Raw genomic sequence first — 24,250 nt, 5'->3', positions numbered from 1 at the left:
GCTTTTTGTCCAATCTCTTCCCGCACCCCTCACACCCACTTCCCCCTGAGAATTGTCAGTCCACTCCCTTTCTATGTCCCTGATTCTATTATATTCACCAGTCCATTCTGTTCTTCAGATTTTTTATTCACTTGATTTTTAGATTCACTTGTTGGTAGGTATGTATTTGATGTCACTTTGTTGTTCATAATTTTTATTTTTACCTTTTTCTTCTTCTTCCTCTTCTTAAAGAATACCCTTCAGCATTTCATGTAATCCTGGTTTGGTGGTGATGAACTCCTTTAGCTTTTTCTTGTCTGTGAAGCTCTTTATCTGACCTTCAACTCTGAACGATAGCTTTGCTGGGTAGAGTAATCTTGGTTGTAGGTTCTTGCTGTTCATCACTTTGAATATTTCTTGCCACTCCCTTCTGGCCTGCATAGTTTCTGCTGAGAAATCAGCTGACAGTCGTATGGGTGCTCCCTTGTAGGTAACTAACCGTTTTTCTCTTGCTGCTTTCAAGATTCTCTCTTTGTCTTTTGCCCTTGGCATTTTAATTATGATGTGTCTTGGTGTGGTCCTCTTTGGATTCCTCTTGTATGGGGTTCTGTGTGCTTCCTGAACTTGTAAGTCTATTTCTTTCACCAGGTAGGGAAAGTTTTCTGTCATTATTTCTTCTAATAGGTTTTCAATATTTTGCTCTCTGTCTTCTTCTGGCACCCCAAAAATTCGGATGTTGGTACGCTTAAAGTTGTCCCAGAGGCTCCTTACACTGTCTTCATATTTTTGGATTTTTTCTTTTTGTTTTTCTGGTTGGGTGTTTTTTGTTTCCTCATATTTCAGATCTTTGGTTTGATTCTTGGGGTACGTTGATCTACAGTTGAGTTTCTGTATATTCTTTATTTCAGACAGTGTATGCTTAATTTCTGACTGGTCCTTTTCCATTTTTTTGGCATTCTCATTAAGATCGTTAAAGGTCTCACTAAGTTCCTCAGTGGTTTTTAGAAGATTCTTGAGTAACCTTATAAATGTGGTTCTGAACTCTATGTCGTCCAGTAGTTTGCTTTCCTCCATTTCTCTCATTCGTGACATATTTCTTTGTCTCCGCGTTTTGCTGCTTCCCTGTGTTGATGGAGTGGCTTTGTGTGGTAGGTGACCTATAGGGGCCAGTAGCTCAGCCTCCCCAATCACCTGAGGTGGACGCCTTTGGTACACTCCTTTGTGGGCTGAGTGCAAAGTCTTGGTGTAGTTAAGCCTTGATTGCTGTTGGTACACTGGGAGGAATTGACCTCCAGGCCAATTGGCTGTGAGGACCCACTGTGTCTATAATGGAAGAACTGCTGCGCTGGAGACACGCTTATGGTGCAGGACTTGTTTCAGTGGGGCTTTGTTGCTCACTGAGTCTGCCTCTTGAATGTGTCTCTTATGGATGTGAGGAGTTGAAATCTGGTGTCTCACTCTGACCACTAACTAGGTACACTGGCTTCTGGATCTCCAATGGGGTGCAGGTCAGCTACTGTATGAGGCCACCCAGCAGGCGCTACAGCGAGAACTACAGTTTTCTCCTCTTTGCTTGGGGTTTGGAGGTTTTGGAGCTGTCTGACCCGGGCTGCAAGTTTGCTAGGTTAAGCTGCGATAGGGCACACCATTCATATGCTAAAGCCGCTGCTTGGAGCTTGGGTGGGTTTGTAGGTTGTGCGGGGCGGGGTCTCAGGGTGTCACTAGGCTAGGGCGTGGCAAACAGCGATGGCTGCCAGAAGTCGGCTCTGCGTCTCCCACCGTGTCCCTGCGTCCCGCGCCCCAGCACAGTAAACAATTATTCCTGCGCACAGCCCTGCAAGCAAGCCTCCCTCACTTTCCAACCCCACGGCAGACAGTCCAGCTTCTCCCCGTAGGAGTTTGTGTCCCCCGCGTCTCCCAGAAACTGGAGTTCGGAGTAATCGGGAGCTTATCTCCCTTCGGGTTGAAAACAGCAGCGCTCCCTATTCGCGCATCTCCGTAACTCAGCTTTTCAGCGCTTGTGCACATCTCAATGCTGTTTGCTCTTTCCTTCTAGTTGTAGAACTTCCACTCAGCCAGCTTTCCTGTGGTTCTGGGTGATAGACGTTTTGTCTTTTAGTTGTAGTTTTGAAATTGTTGTGCGAGGCAGCAGTTTAGGTGTTTACCTACGCCGCCATCTTGGATCCTCTCTCTTGCTTGGACCTTTAGTCAGACACATCAATTATAACAAGACATCTTTGAGACAACTGGGAAATTTGAATCTCGACTAGTAAATGAAACTATTAATTGTGTTGGATCTGATGATGGCATAGTGGCTGTGTTTAAAAAAAAAAAGTCCTTATCTTTAAAGATTCAGACAAGTATTTATGAACAAAATAAAATTGTAACATTTTGCTCATTATTGATGCTGGATGATAGAAACACAAGGAAAGCCCTCTATACTATTTCTTCTAATTTTGTATATGTTTGAAAATTTCATTAATACAAAGTTTTATTTCATTTTTAAGTGATGGATAGGGTGGCAAACAGAATGTGTAAGGGATGATGTAAGACCAAATAGGTAGATCAGGGAAGCCTTCACTAAGAAGGTGACAATGGAGCAAAGACTTGAGGCGGTGGGAAGAGATCTAAGTGAATCTCTGAGTAAGAACATCTCAAGCAGAAATGGGAGCTACTATAGAGCCCTGAGGTGGGGTGTGCCTGGTAGGGCTGTCCCAGGAAGGAGGACTCAATGGCTAGAAAGGAATGGTCAATGGGTACAATAGCAGGAGGTGGCATCAGAGAGTTAACAGGGGTGAATGGGGAGGAGAGGATATGCATGCAGGGCCAAACCCAACAGAAAATCCGTACCCCAAATATACAAAGAATACCTGCAAACCAATCAGAAAAATATAGGCAACCCAATAGAAAAGTGGGGGGGGGGGGGATGGGGGGGAATGAGGAGAGAACGTGAAAAGGCACTTCACAGAAAAGGAAGTGGCCAATGAGCATATGCACATGTGTTCTACTTCATTAGGCCTCAGGGGGATGTCCATTAGAGCCACAATGCTGCACCACTGCACACCCACAGGAAGATCACAGTAAAAAGCAGGCAATGCTGGTCATTGGAGAGGAAACAGAACTCTCACATACTGCTGGTCGGTATGTGAACTGGCACAGTGTCTACTAAAACCAAAAATATGCATACCTTTGGTAGGGAGTGGCTATAGGGTTAAGCCTGGGACTGACCTGCTGGCAAAGCCACAAACAAGTCCCAGCTTAGAGGGCACAGCCCTCTTAGCATAATTAAGTTTGACCTTATGACGCCCCCTAGATCTTATCTGGGTAGCTAATGGGCTGTGGGAGGTGCAGCAAGTGCTGCCAAAACAAGTGAAACTCACAAGAACATCGTAACTATGGTGACCACTACCTTGTTTACCTCTGACTATAAAATAAAGGCTCAGCTTGCTGTCTGGATATCTCTCTCTGTGGCCTTAGCCAGGCACAGGAGATCCACCTAGACCCAGCTTATTCCCTTTGTCTGTCTTTTCTTCCATCCTTTGCCGCCCTCCCTCAGGCTCACCGAACCCTTGGCTGGGCTGGTCTGGCACACCTTTTAAGCAATCAATTCCATTTCTACCTATATATCCAACAGAAAACCAAGGACATGGTTCTCTGGAACAAGACTATCCAGAGCAGCACTATTCTTAACATCCAAAAACTGAGAACTACTCAAATGCCCAGTAACAGCAAAATGGATCAACAATGGGCTACTACACAGCATTTAGAAAAACAAAGTAAACAATACAGTGAATCTCACAGAAACAGTGAGCAAAGGAAGCAGACATCGAGGACTCAATACTGTGTGAGCCCATACATGTGAAGTTCAAAAACAAGCAAAACTAGCCCTGGCTGGTGTGGCTCAGTTGGCTGGAGCATCATCCCATATACCGAAAAGTGTGGGTTTGATACTCAAATGGGAGAGAAAATAAGCAAGTAAATATATAAAATATATAGTATTTTGAATGATGGTCAGGGCACGTTCCCAGGTTGCAGGTTTGATCCCGGGTTTGGAGGCAGCAGATCATGTTTCTCTTTTTCCCTTCTCTAAAAAGAACCAAATAAACAAAACTAACTTATGCTGCTAGAAGATAGAACAGTGGTTATCCTTGTGGAGAAGGGACTGGAAAGGGGGACTGTGGGGACTTGGGGAGTTGGCCATGTCCTGGTTCCCGATCTGGATGCTAGTTAAGTAAAGGAGTTCAGTTTGTGAGCAGCCACTGATGATTTGGGCACTTTTCTGTATCTCTATTATACTTCAATAAAACGTTTCTTAAAAAAACAAACCATGTAGCCGAAACCGGTTTGGCTTAGTGGATAGAGCGTCGGCCTGCGGACTGAAGGGTCCCGGGTTCGATTCCGGTCAAGGGCATGTACCTGGGTTGCGGGCACATCCCCAGTGGGAGGTGTGCAGGAGGCAGCTGATCGATGTTTCTCTCTCATCGATGTTTCTAGCTCTCTATCCCTCTCCCTTCCTCTCTGTAAAATATCAATAAAATATATTTAATAAAAAAAAAAAAAAAAAAAAAAAAAAAAAAAAACAAACCATGTAGAGCGCCCTAGCTGGTTTGGCTCAGTGGAGTGTCAGCCTATGCATGGAAGGGTCCTGGGTTTGATTCCGGTCAAGGGCTCGATCCCCAGTAGGGGCATGCGGGAGGCAGCCAATTGATGATTCTCTCTCATCATTGATGTTTCTATCTCATCATTGATGTTTCTATCTCTCTCTCCTTCTCCCTTCCTCTCTGAAATCAATCCTATATAATAAAGACCTAATATGCTAATTAGACCGGACATTGGAACAACCTTCCAGAATGACCTTCCAGAAAGACCAGTGGATGGGGGGTGGGGCCGCAAAGCAGCAGGGGCTGTGAGGACTGAGCCCCATGCACAAATTTCGTGCATCGGGCCTCTAGTAGAAATATATTTAAAAAACAAACATGTAGAGCAGTAATTCCCAACCTTCTTTGGCCATGCCCCACCTAAGCATCTCTAAAATCCTGATGCCCCACCCTGTGACATATAATTCTTATTATTCAAAAAGTGAACTCTTATTCCCATGGAGGGAGCCTAGAAGGCCATTAACTTGGTCTAAACAAGCTTCCAAAGAACATGGCATCCATGAAAGAGAAAAGTAAAAAAACGAAAGGACAGTTGAAGGACTGAGGAAGAAATCACTAAGAAATTGTTTAAAAACAGTAATAATATGAAGTGATATGAACAAATAGCAAATAAAGTTTCAAAACATATCATAGAGAACTGAAATGCAGAAATATGTCACAATATATATTTATATACTGTATATGAGGCCCCTAGAACCATAAGAAATGCAAAAAATTCACTGTTAGTAACTCATTCTTGAATTGCCCCCCTTAAAAAATCAAACTGCCCCCCTGTGGGGCGTGTGCCCCATGTTGGGAACCACTGGTGTAGAGGAATCTTGCTTCCCTCCTCTGAGGTACCAGTGACAGGTCCAACCCCAGACACCCCCACCCCCATCCCGTGCTGAATGAGAGGGACACAGAGCATGGATTGTTGGCTTAGAAAACAACTCACAGCTGCACCCTTCACATTTCAAAATACTGAAACGGACACAGGGAGTTCTCTGGCTGGTGGGAGGAAGGAATCTACGAAGAACTGGGTGAAACTGCTATGGATGTTCATAATGTACCTTATGAGGCATTTGGAGACCAATCACCCAATCACTTAAGCTTTTTTTTTTTTTTAAGGAATTGAATATTTTAAGTATAAACATTATAAGCTCTTTAAAAGCCAAAAGTGACAGATTGGAGAAACCAAGATGGCGGCATAGGTAAACACCTAAACTGCTGCCTCACACAACAATTTCAAAACTACAACTAAAAGACAGAACGGACACCATCCAGAACCACAGGAAAGCAAGCTGAGTGAAAATTCTACAACTAGAAGGAAGGAGAAAAGCTCACAGAGAATTGGAGGTACGGCAAAGGGGCTTTGTGCGCGCAGAGAGGAAGGGCGGCTGAGAGCTTGGCTGACTTCCTCTGGCGGAAGGGGGAAGGAAGCCTCGGACCGCGAGCTGGGAAAGGCAGAAGTCTGAAGGCGCACACGGGCCAGTGCGCACAAAGGCTGCGGAGGTAGCCATAGGCTTTCCCTAGTGAAAGGGAGTCAGAGGACCCTGACTGAGCCCCAGTTCTGACTGCAGTGAACCCCAGTTCCAGGCGAGCCCCTGGGGACCCACGCTCTTGTAGGGGGAGTCTGGACTCTCGGGCGGAGACTCGGGAGCCGGGGAAGGTGGAGGACTGAAAGTGCGCACACGCGCCGTGCCGGTGCACACAAAGGCTGCGGGGGTTGCCACAGGCTTTCCCTAGTGGAGGGGAGTCAGAGGATTCTGACTGCACCGAGCCCCAGTTCTGACTGCAGTGAACCCCAGTTCCAGGCGAGCCCCTGGGGACCCACGCTCTTGTGGGGGGAGTCTGGACTCTCAGGCGGAGACTCGAGCTGGGGAAGGCGGAGGACTGAAAGCGCACATGCGCGCAGGGGCGGGGCTGACAGGAAGCCAAGACTGAGACTCCACCCCATCCAAGCTGAGCACAGAGGCTATCCTATAAGGCTGTCTCCAGCACCGGGCTTCTCCCAGCATAGACACAGCTGATCCTTACAGCCAACTGGCCCGGAGGTCAATTCTTCCCAGTGATACCAACAACAATAAAGACTTAATTACAACAAGGCTGTACACACAGTCCACAAAGGGGTGCACCAAGAGTGTCCACCTCAGGTTAACTGGGGAAGCAGACCCACTGGGCCATATTGGAAACCTAGCACAAATATCTACCTTACCAACTCAGGGATTCAGTGAAAATGCGGGGTCAAAGAATCAGATCACAAACGAAAGAAATGGAGGAAAACAAACGACTGGATATAGAATTCAAAACCACCGTTATAAGACTTTTTAAGAATATCCTAGAAAAGGCCGATAAATATAACGAGACCCTCGAAGATATGAAAAAGGACCAACTAGAAATTAAACATACACTGACTGAAATAAAAAATATTATACAGAGACCCAGAAACAGAATAGAGGAACACAAGAATCAAGTCAAAGAATTGAAATACAAAGAAGCAAAAAACACTCAACCGAAAAAGCAAAAAGCAAAAAAAAAAATCCAAAAAGTTGAAGATAATGTAAGACGACTCTGGGACAACTTCAAGCGTACCAACATCAGAATTATGGGGGTGCCAGAAGAAGAGAGAGAGCAAGATACTGAAAACCTATTTGAAGAAATAATGACCGAAAACTTCCCCCACCTGGTGAAAGAAATAGACTTACAAGTCCAGGAAGCCCACAGAACCCCAAACAAAAGGAATCCAAAGAGGACCACACCAAGACACATCATAATTAAAATGCCAAGAGCAAAAGACAAAGAGAGAATATTAAAAGCAGCAAGAGAAAAACAGTTAATTACCTATAAGGGAGCACCCATACGACTGTCAGCTGACTTCTCAACAGAAACTATGCAGGCCAGACGGGACTGGCAAGAAATTTTCAATGTGATGAATAGCAAGAACCTACAACCAAGATTACTCTACCCAGCAAAGCTATCATTCAGAATTGAAGGGCAGATAAAGAGCTTCACAGATAAGAAAAAGCTGAAGGAGTTCATCACCACCAAACCAGTACTATATGAAATGCTGAAAGGTATTCTTAAAGAAGAGGAAGAAGAAAAAAGTAAAGAGAAAAAATTATGAACAACAAATACATATCTATCAACAAGCCAACCTAAAAATCAAGTGAATTAAAAACCTGAGGAGCAGAATAATCTGGTGAATATAATAGAATCAGGGGCATAGAAAGGGAGTGGGCTGATAATTCTCAGGGGGAAAGGGGTATGGGGGGGTTCATGAAGAGAATGGACAAAAATCATACACCTATGGATGAGGACAGTGGGGGGGAGGTAAGGGCAGAAGGTGGGGTGGGAAATGGGTGGAGGGGAGCTATGGGGTAAAAAAGGAGAAATAATTGTAATAATCTGAATAAAGATTTATTTAAAAAAAAAAATAATAAAAAAAAAATAAAAGCCAAAAGTGACAGCTTTACGAACTAGAAGCAAAAAGTAACTAAAGCAGCCCACAGGCTTTAATTCCTAACAAGATAAATGATGGCCATAACCCTTATAAACAACCAGTTCTCGAGGCCCCAAACTAAGAAAATGACTGTGGGTTATCTCCAACCTGTGGATGGTTTCTTCCTATGACCTCCTCAGGAAATACTGTTTTGAAATTCCAAGTATCCAATGACTGAACTTTGAACTGATCTTCTGTGGAGGTGATCTGGTCTAAGCTTCTCACCAGCTTTGCCCACTGTGACTCCGGGCACGGCAGTGCCCCCAATGTGCTGCAGGGCCCTCGGCCACCTCTGCTGGGCAGAGGCTCATATTGGCAACGGTCTCAAGAGCATTGGCAAGTACGATTCGGCTATGGTGAAGTTAGCCCAGAGCAGTGGTCGGCAAACTGTGGCTCGCGAGCCACATGCGGCTCTTTGGCCCCTTGAGTGTGGCTCTTCCACAAAATACCACAGCCTGGGCAAGTCTATTTTGAAGAAGTGGCGTTAGAAGTTTAAGTTTAAAAAATTTGGCTCTCAAAAGAAACTTCAGTCGTTGTACTGTTGATATTTGGCTCTGTTGACTAATGAGTTTGCCGACCACTGGCCCAGAGCATCCTGGCTGGGAAAGGGACAGCCGTGAGGATGTTGGTGAGACTCAAACGAATGCCCCAGCCTCTGGAGACCACCGCAGAGGGGGAATCACGCAGGCTGGGTCGCCTCGGCACAGTGTCATATCTGAAGTGACAGAGGAGATTTCCGTGGAGGAGGGGCCTAGCTGGCCTGGCTATGACTCCTGGCCGTGGGAACGGAGAGAGGCTGAAGACAAGTCCCCCAGTTGGCGTCTGCTGTGCACACTGTCACCGGAAGTGCACTGTCCAGAGACTGGCCTGCAGGAAACCTGCTCCTGATGCTGGTGTGAGCAGCAGACTTGGGCTTCAGCAGCAAGTTCACCCTTTACAACAAGCTGATACCTTCGGGGCGGCCCCGTGCTGCTGCCCCAGGGGAGTTCAACACGAAGGGGACGTCCTTCCTCCCGCCTCTGCCTCTGGAAGTCCACCCTCACCGTCCCGCTGCTCACAGAGCTGGTGCACAGCACACGCCCGAGGCCCCAGTCTGTGCTGTGCTCACGAGAGGGCCCACTAGGCCTTCGTGACCTTTCCAAGGAGACACCATGCGCCGATCATATCTTTCCCCGCATTTGCCAGCTCAGTTCTGAGTTCCTTGAGCAGCCCCCGAGTTCTGTGAAATCCTCTCCCATGAAGTCCTCCCTCGCTGGGCTGGACGATAGACCAGCAATGATCCTGAATACCAGGGCCTTTGAATCCCAAATTGCCTCTGTGCTTAATCAGAATGTAGGAATCTTGCTCTTTCCCACCTTTGTCCAATTAGATAGCCTTGCGTGCCATCGACCCTCGAGATGAAACTAGGCCTGTGTTGCTATAAATACTGTTGTCCATTGCTATTGGGTTTGTTGTTTCTATTCTGCTATCTGGGTGTCTGGCCCTGACGGGGTCTGTGTGCTCTGACCTGGTGTATGCACTGGAGAATCACAGGCTGTGTCAGGAGGCTGACGGGAGGGCCTGGCTTTTCTAGCTCCGTTCTGTTGAAAATAGTCACCAGATAACCAGGTGATATGTCGGACAATGCTTTTTGGCTTGGATAATGTTCATCAAGGAAGGATCCAGGCTCCCCCTGCCTGTCGTCTCTGCCATCCTTATATTGGCTTCGTCCCCACATTTGTTATCTCAGGGGCAGGGATGGTCCTTCCACCACCGAGTTTTGTCTCCCCAAGAAGATGGGAGCAGAAGGAAGGGGGGCAAGGGAGAAAAATATCTCTTGTACTCGCTTTGTTATTTTATTCTGGAAGGGAAGCCCTCCCCTCTGGTTTCTACCTCCATCTTGCTGACCACCTCCAGCTACAAGGGGACAGGGATCAAGCCTGTAGCTCTCACAGTGTCTGAGAGAGAGCCTGGCAAAGATGGGAGCAAGAAAGTTGAGAGCTGCCAATCAAGTACTTCAGACTTAAAAATAAATCTAAGTTATGTTATTACATCTGCATATTTCCTAAAATATCTGTGAGCACATCTTAAGCTAATTTACTCATGCTGATGTTGATTTCTTTTTGCAAGTGATTTTATTTCAGAAATTTCCACTCCATAATATATGAATAATAATAATACCGTCCTTTTTTTAAAAAAAAGTTTTCAGTCTTTTTTTTTAAATAAATCTTTATTGTTCAGATTATTACAGGTGTTCCTCTTTTTTCCCCCCATAGCTCCCCTCCACCTGATTCCCCACCCCACCCCATGCCCTTACCCCCCGCCACTGTCTTCATCCATAGGTGTAAGCTTTTTGTCCAATCTCTTCCCGCACCCCTCACACCCCCTCCCCCCTGAGAACTGTCAGTCCATTCCCTTTCTATGTCCCTGATTCTATTATATTTACCAGTCCATTCTGTTCTTCAGATTTTTTATTCACTTGATTTTTAGATTCACTTGTTGGTAGGTATGCATTTGATGTCACTTTGTTGTTCATAATTTTTATTTTTACCTTTTTCTTCTTCTTCCTCTTCTTAAAGAACACCCTTCAGCATTTCATGTAATCCTGGTTTGGTGGTGATGAACTCCTTTAGCTTTTTCTTGTCTGTGAAGCTCTTTATCTGACCTTCAACTCTGAATGATAGCTTTGCTGGGTAGAGTAATCTTGGTTGTAGGTTCTTGCTGTTCATCACTTTGAATATTTCTTGCCACTCCCTTCTGGCCTGCATAGTTTCTGCTGAGAAATCAGCTGACAGTCATATGGGTGCTCCCTTGTAGGTAACTAACCGTTTTTCTCTTGCTGCTTTCAAGATTCTCTCGTCTTTTGCCCTTGGCATTTTAATTATGATGTGTCTTGGTGTGGTCCTCTTTGGATTCCTCTTGTATGGGGTTCTGTGTGCTTCCTGAACTTGTAAGTCTATTTCTTTCACCAGGTAGGGAAGTTTTCTGTCATTATTTCTTCTAATAGGTTTTCAATATTTTGCTCTCTGTCTTCTTCTGGCACCCCAAAAATTCGGATGTTGGTACGCTTAAAGTTGTCCCAGAGGCTCCTTACACTGTCTTCATATTTTTGAATTTTTTCTTTTTGTTTTTCTGGTTGGGTGTTTTTTGTTTCCTCATATTTCAGATCTTTGGTTTGATTCTTGGGGTATGTTGATCTACAGTTGAGTTTCTGTATATTCTTTATTTCAGACAGTGTATGCTTAATTTCTGACTGGTCCTTTTCCATTTTTTTGGCATTCTCATTAAGATCGTTAAAGGTCTCACTAAGTTCCTCAGTGGTTTTTAGAAGATTCTTGAGTAACCTTATAAATGTGGTTCTGAACTCTATGTTGTCCAGTAGTTTGCTTTCCTCCATTTCTCTCATTCGTGACATGTTTCTTTGTCTCCGCGTTTTGCTGCTTCCCTGTGTTGATGGAGTGGCTTTGTGTGGTAGGTGACCTATAGGGGCCAGTAGCTCAGCCTCTCCAATCACCTGAGGTGGACGCCTTTGGTACACTCCTTTGTGGGCTGAGTGCAAAGTCTTGGTGTAGTTAAGCCTTGATTGCTGTTGGTACACTGGGAGGAATTGACCTCCAGGCCAATTGGCTGTGAGGACCCACTGTGTCTATAATGGAAGAACTGCTGCGCTGGAGACACGCTTATGGTGCAGGACTTGTTTCAGTGGGGCTTTGTTGCTCACTGAGTCTGCCTCTTGAATGTGTCACTTATGGATGTGAGGAGTTGAAATCTGGTGTCTCACACTGACCACTAGGTACACTGGCTTCTGGATCTCCAATGGGGTGCAGGTCAGCTACTGTCTGAGGCCACCCAGCAGGCGCTACAGCGAGAACTACAGTTTTCTCCTCTTTGCTTGGGGTTTGGAGGTTTTGGAGCTGTCTGACCCAGGCTGCAAGTTTGCTAGGTTAAGCTGCGATAGGGCAGGCCATTCATATGCTAAAGCCGTTGCTTGGAGCTTGGGTGAGTTTGTAGGTTGTGCGGGGCGGGGTCTCAGGGCATCACTAGGGTAGGGCGTGGCAAACAGCGATGGCTGCCAGAAGTCGGCTGTGCGTCTCCCACCGTGTACCTGCGTCCCGCGCCCCAGCACAGTAAACAATTATTCCTGCACGCAGCCCTGCAAGCAAGCCACCCTCACTTTCCAACCCCACGGCAGACAGTCCAGCTTCTCCCCAGAAACTGGAGTTCGGAGTAATCGGGAGCTTATCTCCCTTCGGGTTGAAAACAGCAGCACTCCCTATTCGCGAGTCTCCGTACCTCAGCTTTTCCGTGCTTGTGCACCCCTCAATGCTGTTTGCTCTTTCCTTCTAGTTGTAGAACTTCCACTCAGCCAGCTTTCCCGTGGTTCTGGGTGATAGACGTTCTGTCTTTTAGTTGTAGTTTTGAAATTGTTGTGCGAGGCAGCAGTTTAGGTGTTTACCTACGCCGCCATCTTGGATCCTCCAAGTTTTCAGTCTTGATATCAGTTTATATGGTCTATTTTATCAAAGTGAGCTAGGAAAAGAATTGAAAATATTTCTAAATGCTAGATCAATTAATTGGGTCAATAAAACATATCATCCATATGCTATCTTTTAAGTTAGTTACTAGAATTTTCCCCAGTGGTGGCAAGAATATCTTTGGCTGGCAAGCAGCAATACCGAAGATCATTTTCCCTATCTTCACACATGCTTGCCCTGCTTGGTACATTACATAAACTGGAGTGGCAGCAGCTGTGAAGTCACAGAATGGGTTTTGTGCGGAGCCTTTTCGGGGAGAAGTGCTTTGTCTCCATCTGGTGGACAATGTTCTGAAATGAAAGCTCACATTTATGGAAGCTTAGCTTCCTTGACCATGCAACAGGTCTCAGCAAAGCCTAAAGTTGCTTAATGAGTTCCCTGTTTGGGGAAACGAGGGACTTTTTTTTGTGTGTGAAACACTGAGACAGATATTGGCTCAAAGATGCTAGTCACCCACAATAAATGAAAGGCTTTGAAGAATCTAATTAGCCAGTAAAACTTGAGTCTAGTGCCCACTCTGGTCCGTGTGAGACTTTGCCGAAGCAGATACACTGGCAGACTATGCTTCACAAAATACATGGAAGCGGGGACAATGCCCGTTGAGATCAAGCTGCAAACACAGCAACTACAGCTGCAGTGATGGTTGTAAACAGTTCCATTAGCTACAGTGCTTTCATCTTGCTCCAAGTAGGGGTGGGAGAGCAAGATTGGGGAAGCCAGGCAGACCAGAGGTGAAGTACAATTCGATAGGTAGGTTAGGGAACCAGGACATTACATTCATTGGTTCCTTGTCCTGGCAGAATTTAATGTGGAGATTAAAGGAGACTCAGGTCAGTAAGAATGTTCAGTGTATTGGACTGTAACTTTACAAAAACTGGTACAATTGCCCTAACTGGTTTGGCTTAGCGGATATAGCATCGGCCTGCGGACTGAAGGGTCCCAGGTTCGATTCCGGTCAAGGGCATGTACCTTGGTTGCAGGCATATCCCCAGTGGGGGGTGTCCAAGAGGCAGCTGATCAATGTTTCTTTCTCATTGATGTTTCTAACTCTGTATCCCTCTCCCTTCCTCTCTGTGAAAAATCAATAAATTATGTTTTAATAAAAAAAAAATTGGTACAATTGAACCAAGTGATGAACAAACCTCCTGAAGCCATAGGGACCAAACAAAATAGACTCCAGATGCCTACCAATAATATTCTCAATTTCTTAGAAGTTGCTTCCTTGGTTTTAACGTTCTTCATTTCTCTCTCTCTTTTTTAATTTCTCTTGAATGCTACTGAAGATCAAGAACATAATCAAAAGGGAAATCAGTAGCACATCCTCTTCCCATTTTTAGATATACTATACTTGCTTCTCTTGCGCTTTTAAATAGTATTTATTATCATCAAGTTTTTATAAGTACTTGCTAAATGAGTTCTATCATATACAGGTGTAGCCTTTTTTATTTTTATTTGTTTTTAAATATATTTTATTGATTTTTTTACAGAGAGGAAGGAAGAGTGATAGATAGAAACATCGATGAGAGAGAAACATCGATCAGCTGCCTCCTGCACACCTCCCACTGGGGATGTGCCCGCAACCAAGCTACATGCCCTTGACTGGAATCGAACCTGGGACCCTTCAGTCCGCCGGCTGACGCTCTATCCACTGAGCCAAACCGGTTTTGGCAGGTGTAGCCTTCTATAATAAAAAAATAAAAATTTGCCGAAACCGGTTTGGCTCAGTCGATAGAGTGTCGGCCTGCGGACTGAAAGGTCCCGGGTTCGATTCCGGTCAAGGGCATGTACCTTGGTTGCGGGCACATCTCCAGTAGGAGGCATGCAGGAGGCAGCTGATCGATGTTTCTCTCTCATCGATGTTTCTAGCTCTCTATCCCTCTCCCTTCCTCTCTGTGAAATATCAATAAAAAATATATTTAAAAAAAAATAAAAAATAAAAATTTAAATTTGTAAAACACAGATTAGAAAGTGATTATTCAATGCAGCATTATTTACAATAAACAGTCCAAGTCCCTGGATGAGTGGATTAAAAAGCTATGGTACATTTACACAATGAAATACTGCTCGGCCATAAAGAAGCAGCAAATCTTACCTTTTGCAACAGTATGGATGGACCAGGAGATCATTATGGTTAAGTGAAATGCTCACTTATACAGGGAATCTAATCAACAAAATAATTTAACACACACCAAAAAAAGAAACAGAAGCATAGATACATAGAACAGACTGACAGCTGTCAATGGGGTTGGGGGTGGGGGCTCCGAGTTGGGTGAAAAACTGTGAAGGGATTAAGGAGAGAAAAAAAAAAAAAATATATATATATATGGCACATGACACATAGCCATGGACAACAGTATGGTGCTAGCCAGAGGGAAAGGGGGTGAGGGATGTGGAAGTGGGCAAAGGAGGAATGAATGGGATGACTTAACAGGGTGGTTAGCACACGATGCAGATGACATTTTATAAAGTTTTACTTTATCCTTTCCAATCTTTACTGCACTGACTAGGACCTCAAATACAAGTTTGAACAGAAGTAGTGAGAGCATACATCCTCATCTTGGTGCAGATTTTAGGGGGAAAGTGTTCAATATCTTATCACTCAATATGATGTTGCCAGTAAGTATTTTGTAAATTCCCTTTATTAGGTTGAGGAAGTTCCCTTCTATTCCTTGTCTGCTGAAAGCTTTTATTAAGAACTTTGTAAAATGTCTTTACTGTACCTATTGAAATGATCGTGTGTGTGTTTTTTCTCACTAATTCCGTTACAATAAAAAGCACTAATTGAGTTTCAAGTATTATACCAACCTTGCATTCCTGGGGAAAAACCACTTTGTCCTCATGTACCACGGTAGGTATCAACATAGGTGTAACTCCATCTACTGAAAAAATTCCGCATTATTAACCGGTACAACTAGTACCCACCTGTACCATGAAAAATGAAAGCACATGCCCACAGAATCACTCGTACATGAGGGTTCACTGTAGCTGGACATAACCCAAATACGTATTGACGGGAAACAGTAAAATCACACGTGGAACACTGCTCAGCAATAAAAAGAAGCTGGAGACATGACCGAATCTCAGAGACATTAGATTTAGCAAAAGAAGCCAGGCACAGAAGGATATACACTGTATGATTCTATTTAGATAATGTTCTAGAACAGACTAAATAAACTATAGAGATTTAAAAAAATCAGAATTGCTGCTGGAGAGGACAAGAAGTGGAGGGAAAACTTAACTAGAAAGGGCTACAAAGTAACTTTCTAGGATGACGTTAAAATGTATACCTTGTTTGGGGTGGTGGGTTTACTGGTATGTGTAACTCCATCAATCAAAAAAATCCTCATTATTAACCGGTATAGGTGGTAAAACCAGGTGAAACCATTACAGATCGCTATCGACAACAAATAATCAATTTGAACCACGCTTTGATCGTAAAACTACCAGAATGGGCCAGAAGACACGGCAAAGTAATTTTGCTTCATGATGACGCACAATTACACACTTCAAAACCAGTTAAAGACACGTTAAAGGATATTGCCTGGGAAATATTCACCCACCCACCGTATTCACCAGATCTCGCTCCTTCAGATTACCACTTGTTCCGATCGATGGCACACGCACTTTCTGAGCAGCACTTCAAAACGTACGAAGAAGCGGAAAATTGGGTCTCTGAATGGTTTGCCTCAAAACAAGGTAAGTTTTATTGGGACGGTATCCACAAATTACCTGAAAGATGGGGGAAATGTGTAGCTTGCGGTGGACATTACTTTGAATAAAGTACTTTTGATGTTTCTCTTGAAATTAATCGTGTTTTCTTTGATTGCAAAATCTGCATTATTAACCAGTACACCTGGTAGAAGCTCATAATACACCACACCTTCCTGATCCCACCAAACGCAGAGCATTGTCTTCTTTCCGAAACGATTTGGCCTTACAATCGATGTTGATGGTTGACCTGGATCAACCCATGATTTTGTGGGTTTGGGATTCTCAGAATAAATCCACTTTTCATCGCCAGTCACAATTCGATGCAAAAAATATTTTCTTCCATGCCGCTGAAGCAACATTTTACTGATGACTTTTCAGTTTTCCATTTGTCTTTCATTCAGTTGATGTGGCACCCATTTCCCTTCCTTTAAAATCTTTCTCATTGCTTGTAAATGATCAGAAATTGTTTACTGAGCAATGTTTAATCTTTCTGCAAGTTGTTTTTAGTTTGACACGCATCTTCATCCAATAATGCTTGTAATTGTTGGTCTTCAAACTTTTTCGGTTGCCCTGGACGTTCTTTGTCTTTCACATAGAAATCATCACTTTTAAAGCGTTTAAACCAGCGTTCACAAGTATCTTGAGATGGAACATGTTCACCATAAGCTTCCTGAAGTATACGATAACTTTCAGCAGCACTTTTCTTCAAAATAATGAATTAAAACTTCCCGCAAATGCTTTTTTGGCATGAAATTCGACATTTTTAAGTGTAAAAATACCTATGATGTTAACACCTTCAGAAAACTTGGCATATGAAGTTTTGAAGCTTGTTGTCAATACAACAAAACAGCATACATATCAAATTGCATTTATATCAACATATGTGTAACTCCATCTATTGAAAAAAATCCACTTTATTAACTGGTACACAGGGTCCTCTTCTGTTTTCTACAATGTTATGTAAGACTGGTATAATTCCATCTTTACACATTTCACAGAACTTACCGGTGAAGCCATCTGGGTTTGGAATGTTCTTTGTGGGAAGGGTAATAAATCAATTTTTTAAATACCTATTCAAACATTCTTTTCATGTCTGCTTTGGTAATTTGTGTCTTTCAAGAAATGTACCTATTTCATCCAAGTTGTAAAATTTACTGGTGTATGGTGCCTAAACCAAGATAAAGGGGTCAAAGACCAGCCCTTCCTTTGGGTGAGTCCAAATTCCTTACTACACATGGACCTTGTTATTAGGAGATACTTGATGATGAACTTAGAGGTAAGGAGTCATGAGGTCATTGTACTGCTTTACAACTCTGTAGATTAAAATTCAAAATAAAAAAGTTAAACAATATATTCCTATTCCATAACCCAGCAATTAAGGAAACAATCAGATCACACACATACTGTGCACCAGGAGTTTATCATGGAACAAAGTTTGAAAATACCCTAAACATCCCACAAAACACAAAGAAGATTCGATAAACAAACTACAGTGTAGTATGACACCAAACACCCAAAACCAACAAAATCACTTTTTTTTTCCCCCAGAGCATCCATGTGGAAAATTCTCATTACAGGTAGATTACTGAAGGAATAAGTTGCCACACCAAATATATGATCCCATTCTATGTGCACAGGGAAAAGACTGCAAAGAAACTCAATGCAAATGTGGTGTCTCTGAGTGCTGGGGTCAGACTTGACTCTTCACGCTCCTTCGCTGAATTTCTTGAAGGGTTCCAGATACTCTCACCACTCCGGAGGCAACAGGGAGAGCTCGCATTGACTTAGAGGTTAGCAGACCAGGAGGGTCTGGATTAACCCAACAGGGAGGTGGTGATGACTGGCCACGGGGTAGCTCAGCAGAGTGGAAACCGTGAACTGGAGGAGAGGCGCCAGACTCTGAGATCCGGCCTCGCTCCCTCTTAAACAGGCCAAGGTTGAGAAAGTAAGATGGCCTATGTGAGAAAGGTCAAGTTTCAGACAAACGTAAAAGCACCGGCCTTTCTACTTCCTTCCAAAAGTGCATTAATGGACTTGGTAGCTATTATTACAGGAAACGAGGTGCAGAGTTCAAAGATCTGAGTGGAGGCTTCAATCTGTGCCTCCAGCCTGATCCTGGACACATGGCTTAGCTGCCCTGAGCCTATTTTCACCTCTGATCATTTTAATCCTAGTCCTCCCACAGCAAGATTTCTGTGGAAGATGTCTGTGAAGGTGGTCTGTAACCTACCAAGTGCTTTACATTTATTTTTTTATTTTTATTTTAAAAGTATATTTTATTGATTTTTTACAGAGAGGAAGGGAGAGGGATAGAAAGTTAGAAACATCGATGAGAGAGAAACATCGATCAGCTGCCTCCTGCACACCCCCTACTGGGATGTGCCTGCAACCAAGGTACATGCCCTTGACTGGAATCAAACCTGGGACCTTTCAGTCCACAGGCCGACACTCTATCCACTGAGCCAAACCGGTTAGTTAGGGCAAGTGCTTTACATTTATAATGTTAAGGTTAATGCAGGCTATGAGCTGTCCAAAATGCTGTAACATCTTTGAAGAGTGGGGCCTGGATGAGAAAAGTAGCAACGCAGTAGTACCAATAAGCTCTGCCACAAGAAACAATGGAGTGTACAATGTTCAAGTTGACCAGGACAATAAATGAACTTCATTTGATAGGCAGCACGGAATAGGAATCTAGGAGTCAGCTGGGCAAGGGCCCTGGCAGGGAAGGATTCCGAGGGCAGGAACCACCCTTACAAAAGGGAGATCGGAAAAACCTAAGTAGTTCAAGAAACTGTACTAAAGAATTTGCGAAGGGGACAGAGGGTTCTCACGGGACTGCGGCACCACCAAACACAGTGCCATGGGGGCTGCACCATTGTCTGCGGCTTGGAACTTCGGGACAAGCAGATTCCCTTCTGAAGTGCGGGTCTGAGCCCGCTGACAATCACATGAGCAGAAAGATTATCTTGATAGGGAGTCAGAGGCCAGGGGCTCCACAGGTGTCTGCCTAGCCTGCCGCTGGAGATGTGGTAAGAAGATGCAAAGACCAGCTGTCGAGGAGAGGAGAGACATTTTTGTTTTCTAACCTTTTATTTTCTTCCCTGTAATGCCGGGGACAAATCTTTCTGGGTTTGGACTCTGGCAGTACTCACAGCAAGGAGGTCAGCTTCTCACGTGGAGATTCTTGTTCACAAAAACCATCTACTCTTTTAAGAATGTGAAACTGACCCATTTATTTGACTAAATCATGCTACCAGGTACACTTAAAACAAAAAATTCATTGCTTTCTGCAGTAGGAACAATGGAAGCAGGAAACATTGTCAAATCAGGATGTTGAGAGGTAGGTTGAGAACTGGCCACAGAAACAGTAAAAATAATACAAATGCAAACTGCAGAGGTTAAATCCAGGCGATTTATTGTAAACAGGATTACCCTAGCACTCCACCACACTGGCTGTGTCACATGCTCTCTCTTCCAGATCAACTAGCTCAGAAGACTCTTCTAAAATGTCGCAGGTAACTAATAACTTAGTTTGTTTCACAAATCTTTACTAAGCACTGAGTAAATAGTATCGGGATACAGAACCTGGGTTGTCTGATATTGTTCCTGGACTGCAGCTTGGACCCACCTAGATGAATCCATTAGTGTGCCTGAGTGATCCAATGGTAGCTCTCGATCCAATCTGGAAACCAGCCGATGCTGGAGCACACCCAATAATAACCCCACGTCCCTGCAAGACCACATGCCATTTCTTTCAGATTTCTTCATGTGACTTGCTCATAGAAATAACTTGAATTTCACCCTTTTTTTTTTTGTTTTAACAAGAGCTTAAAGTTACTCAGTTATTCACCCTTATAGTGGTGGACTTGAACACTCACGACTGATTTTAGATTCCTCTTGTATATACTGCAGTTCGATGAAAAGCTGCATAGTCTACAAATGCATAAAACCAGAAGGAAGTGATGACTCACACACCTTCTGACGGACCAAGATTGGCTTCACACAAGGAAGCCCGTGAAGGTAGGGATAGAAAGACAGTTACAGCACCACGTTTATGTGACGGAAATGGAGCCCCGCTTTCCAAAGCAGCCTCCGCAGCAGTGATTATATCACTCTTGCCCCAAATTTAGATTACTTGGAAAATGGAAAATGTGAAAACTGAAGACGTGAAAAGACATGATTCTACAGCAAGAAACCCTGCCCGATGGGCTCATGTGGAGGTAACAGGTCACTGGAAAATGCCACTCCTTACTCTGCCTGAGTTAGTGGGCAACAGGGCCACTACTGGTACAGGTGCCTGTGTGTGGAAGGCAGTCACAATTTCTCTTGAAGTTTTAATAACAGCAAATATTTCAAAACAGCTGTTAAAGCTATAGTAACAATTTCACTTAAAATAGTATCTCATGAGAAAAATATTTTTTAAAAGTCCACTGCAGTCATCATTTGTGTGTTCATATGTTTATATTTATATATTAAAAAGTAACTTAATGCTTATGGGAATATTAGACCAGCAGTAAAAATGGATTTTAGGCTCCTATGGAGATCATGCTAGTAGAGAATCCAAGAATTTATGTTTTTATACCTCCAAAAAGGTGGCTTTGTTCTTGTTGCCTTTTCAATTCACAATGGGGCAAATATTTTGGTTCATATATTCACTGCCACTCATGGTAGTAAAAAGTGACACGAGCTGATGTTGGAAAAGCATGTCACACACTCAGTGGGATATGAAGTTCACCCTATTTGTACTTGTTAAATACAGTAACATGTTGATGGGGAAAAGTAAAACTGATGGAACACCACAAACCAATGACGAACAACAAGAATGTCGATATAGTTCAATCAGAAAGAAACAAATCACAGTAATCCTGAGAAATTCAATTTGGGACAAAATTGATGTAAGGTGAGTCTGTATTTCTAGCACTATAAAGTAGGGTGTTCTAGGGTTTTCCAGCATTTGACTAGTTTGAATAAAAAACATGTTCAAATTTTATAAAAAGATTAAAACCATGCCTTATATTCAGCAATTTCACTAATAAAAGAAAATTGCATTGCTTTGTTCATTATCTGCCAGATGTAATGTTCTCCATTGATTTACATGAAACCATCAGGTAGAAAGCAAGTTTGAGGATCACTTTTTAAAAAGGTATTACCTTTCTTTCTACCTGTTTTGAAGCCTTTGCTGTCAACCTAGGAGGCTTTTAGAAAAAAGGTAACATTTTCTTTTAATAAGTAACTATTTTACAGAACAGGGAAAGTAGGTTCTAAAGGAATATCATTCATCATTTTAAGTATTGTTATATAAGGGAATTTCTCTTAGTAATGAAAAAATTTTAAATATTTAAGAGGCATGTATTTTAAAAATACTCTACATCTATAAGATCTTGTAATTTAATTACTCTGGATTTTTAATGTTTCTACATAATGACATCTGACACCATCTCTTTTTTCGTGTGTGTTGCTAACAGTGAACCAGAAACTCTTCAAGTGGCCAAGACTGTTTCCTAGCCTGGAAGACCCGGGAATGCGTCCACCTGCACTCTGCCACCGTGGGATCTTCAGAGCTTTGCAGCCATGAAGTTGATATGTGGCTTCACAAGGGGGAACAGTGGCAGGCCACGCTTGAACTCGGTCATGTTCTGAATCACTTCAGGCTGCAAAGGAAATAAGTTGTCTCTTAGTGCCTTTAGCCTAAAAAGCAGACTAAACAGGACATACACATTTTTCTTTTCTTTTCATACACTAGGTTCTACCCCATATATTATGATCGCTGACCTTTCCTCCTGGATCAGCAGGTCAGAGGTTCTATGCAAACCTACGGAATGCCCCTGTGAGATTCTGGGCCAGAAGGAAGACCCCTGGCTTTCTTGGGGCTGGCACACCAGGGGCTCAGTGCCAAGGCTTCAGCAGAGTGCCAGCAGCACGTGTGCCCACCCAGCAAGAGCCTGGCTATATGGCCAGTTTTCCTCTTCCTGCAATTAAATGCCAGCCCTTCCAGATGGTTAAAATACGCAGGCACTGTGGAAGGGACTGGGGTCAAAGTGGCTGGACACGGCTCGTTGCAAAGTAACACAACTGTTTAAGCTAGAGGCAAAGGCAGACAAGAGCAGAGGCCTGGCCGTTAAGAGATACCTAAAGCAGAGGCTCGAACAGTCGGTGACCTGAAGCCGCTAGGTCTTACATGTCCTAACGAGCAAGCTCCTTCTAGGTAGTAAGTCCTCTAACAGCGCAACCTAACAAAACATTCACATTTCTTACCTGTGGCAAAGCTGGTGCTTGTGACAAATTTATATCATTTTGACACGGGAACTCTCCAACCACAGGACCTGTAAGAAAACGAAGGGTTTAGTGCTTTGCACTAACTGAGACAAGCACACAAGAGCAACTTTAAAAATAAAATCGTAACCAAACTCAGCTCATTACACAGCTGTACCGGGCCTGGTTCGTGTACTTCTCATATCCTCTCAGGCTGCCTGCTCCCTGAGCCCTGCCTGCTGTCCTGCCTCCTACCTGGAGTCCCCGTGATGGCTCATGATGTTACCATGGTTATTAAAGTAGCAATTTTAGTGCCCAGGTCTGACCTCACTGGACCCTGAAGCTCTGGGTCCAAAACAACCAAGAAGACAGCAGGACTTACTGGTTGTGGGGCAAACTTGGCCAGTCAGAAGCAGGAGACAGGCAGGGCTGAGCAGACCCCCCCCCCATCCCCATCCCCCCACATACAGTGCTCCATACAACTTCCTCGGGATGTCCCACCAGCCACTAGCTGTGTTTTCTCACAGCACTGTGGCCAGCTTGGCACTGTGCCACCTGGTCGGCTCTCTCCTCTGCTGCCTCATTCCTCCTTCCCCCTATTTTGGCTTTGCTAGAGCAGACCCTGTCTCCCGCCAACTCCCCTCTGCACTTCTTTACTTCCTGGTGCTCCGTAAGGATGTGGCTATGGCAAGAGACAGCTACAGGTGCCTAAAAACATACATGTTTTTAAAAAGTCAATATTCAATACTTACAAGAATCCATTTCTCTGGCAAGAACATGGACGGACACCTTATGTCTCCTCGGGGCATCCACTGCCAACATTTCCTAGGCAGAGAGAATAGCCGAGTCACCTTTCGTCCCACGAAGAGACAAAAAGATGCTCTCTTACATCAAGGAAGAGTCCACTTCCTTTCCTTCCTCCACACTTGCAGTCCTTTATTTAAACTCTACAAACCTTAGGCAAGAATTATTCTTCACTCCATCTCACAAATGCGTCCAAGGAGATTAGGTGATGCGATCAAACCCCTATGCCTAATAAGTACCTCAGCTGGGATTTAAAACGGAGCCTTGCACTCACTGGGGTATGATACTGAGACAATGGCCTACGCTTAGTCAAGGGACGGCCACAAAGTGTGCTCCTCTAAGAACCTTCTCCGATTCTGCAGCTACCAAAAGAGAAGGAAACTAACATTTGTTGAGAGTTCTGCTTTGTACCAAGCACTCTCCTGTGTCAGGTCATTTGAGTCTCTATAAGCTAAGACACGACCTTTAAAACTCTAGTAGAAGGACTTGCTGGTGTCACAGCTCATAAGGGATGATGTCGGAAGGGAAGTCTCCTTGCTCTCCATCCCATTGCTTTGGAGGCTTCCCCTTGATCATGGCCATGAGCACCTGCAATGGGCGGCTGGCAGACAGATCCCGTGGGGAGTGTAGTGTCTCTTCACCTTTTCCTTAGTGCTGGATCTTTATCCGTGTTTTCCGAAGGGAAAACACAAGTTGTGATAAAGCTTCCCCTGATGCCTCAGGCTGAAGTAATGTTTTGTATCCCCAGAGGAAGAGACCATCAGCGAAGCCAAATCAACCCCACAGTTACTTATGGAGCTGTAAGATAAGCCTGGCCCTGTGCAGCTGCCATGGAGGCCCTGCCGATGCTACAC

At 44.0% G+C, this 24,250-nt stretch overlaps 1 protein-coding gene across 9 annotated transcripts in view; it reads right to left on the bottom strand.

Annotated features, from left to right (window-relative positions):
- Positions 1 to 19,421: 19,421 nt before the first annotated feature.
- IDE (insulin degrading enzyme) overlaps positions 19,422 to 24,250 on the bottom strand; it is a 75,002-nt gene continuing 70,173 nt past the window's right edge. For all 9 annotated transcript variants that reach the window (XM_080687304.1, XM_080687303.1, XM_080687309.1 and 6 more), the window contains exons 23-25: positions 23,345 to 23,417; positions 22,596 to 22,663; positions 19,422 to 21,991 (exon numbers count right to left, since the gene is read on the bottom strand). In XM_080687304.1, coding sequence (XP_080543430.1) covers positions 21,896 to 21,991; positions 22,596 to 22,663; positions 23,345 to 23,417 — 237 coding nt within the window. In that variant the 3' untranslated portion in view covers positions 19,422 to 21,895. The remainder of the gene's footprint in view (positions 21,992 to 22,595; positions 22,664 to 23,344; positions 23,418 to 24,250) is intronic.

The sequence above is a fragment of the Plecotus auritus genome (genome assembly GCF_963455305.1).
Source record: "Plecotus auritus genome assembly, chromosome: 9".
Lineage (NCBI taxonomy): Eukaryota > Metazoa > Chordata > Mammalia > Chiroptera > Vespertilionidae > Plecotus > Plecotus auritus.
Note: the sequence above shows the minus strand (reverse complement) of the source record. Positions and strands in the feature narration are given on the sequence as shown.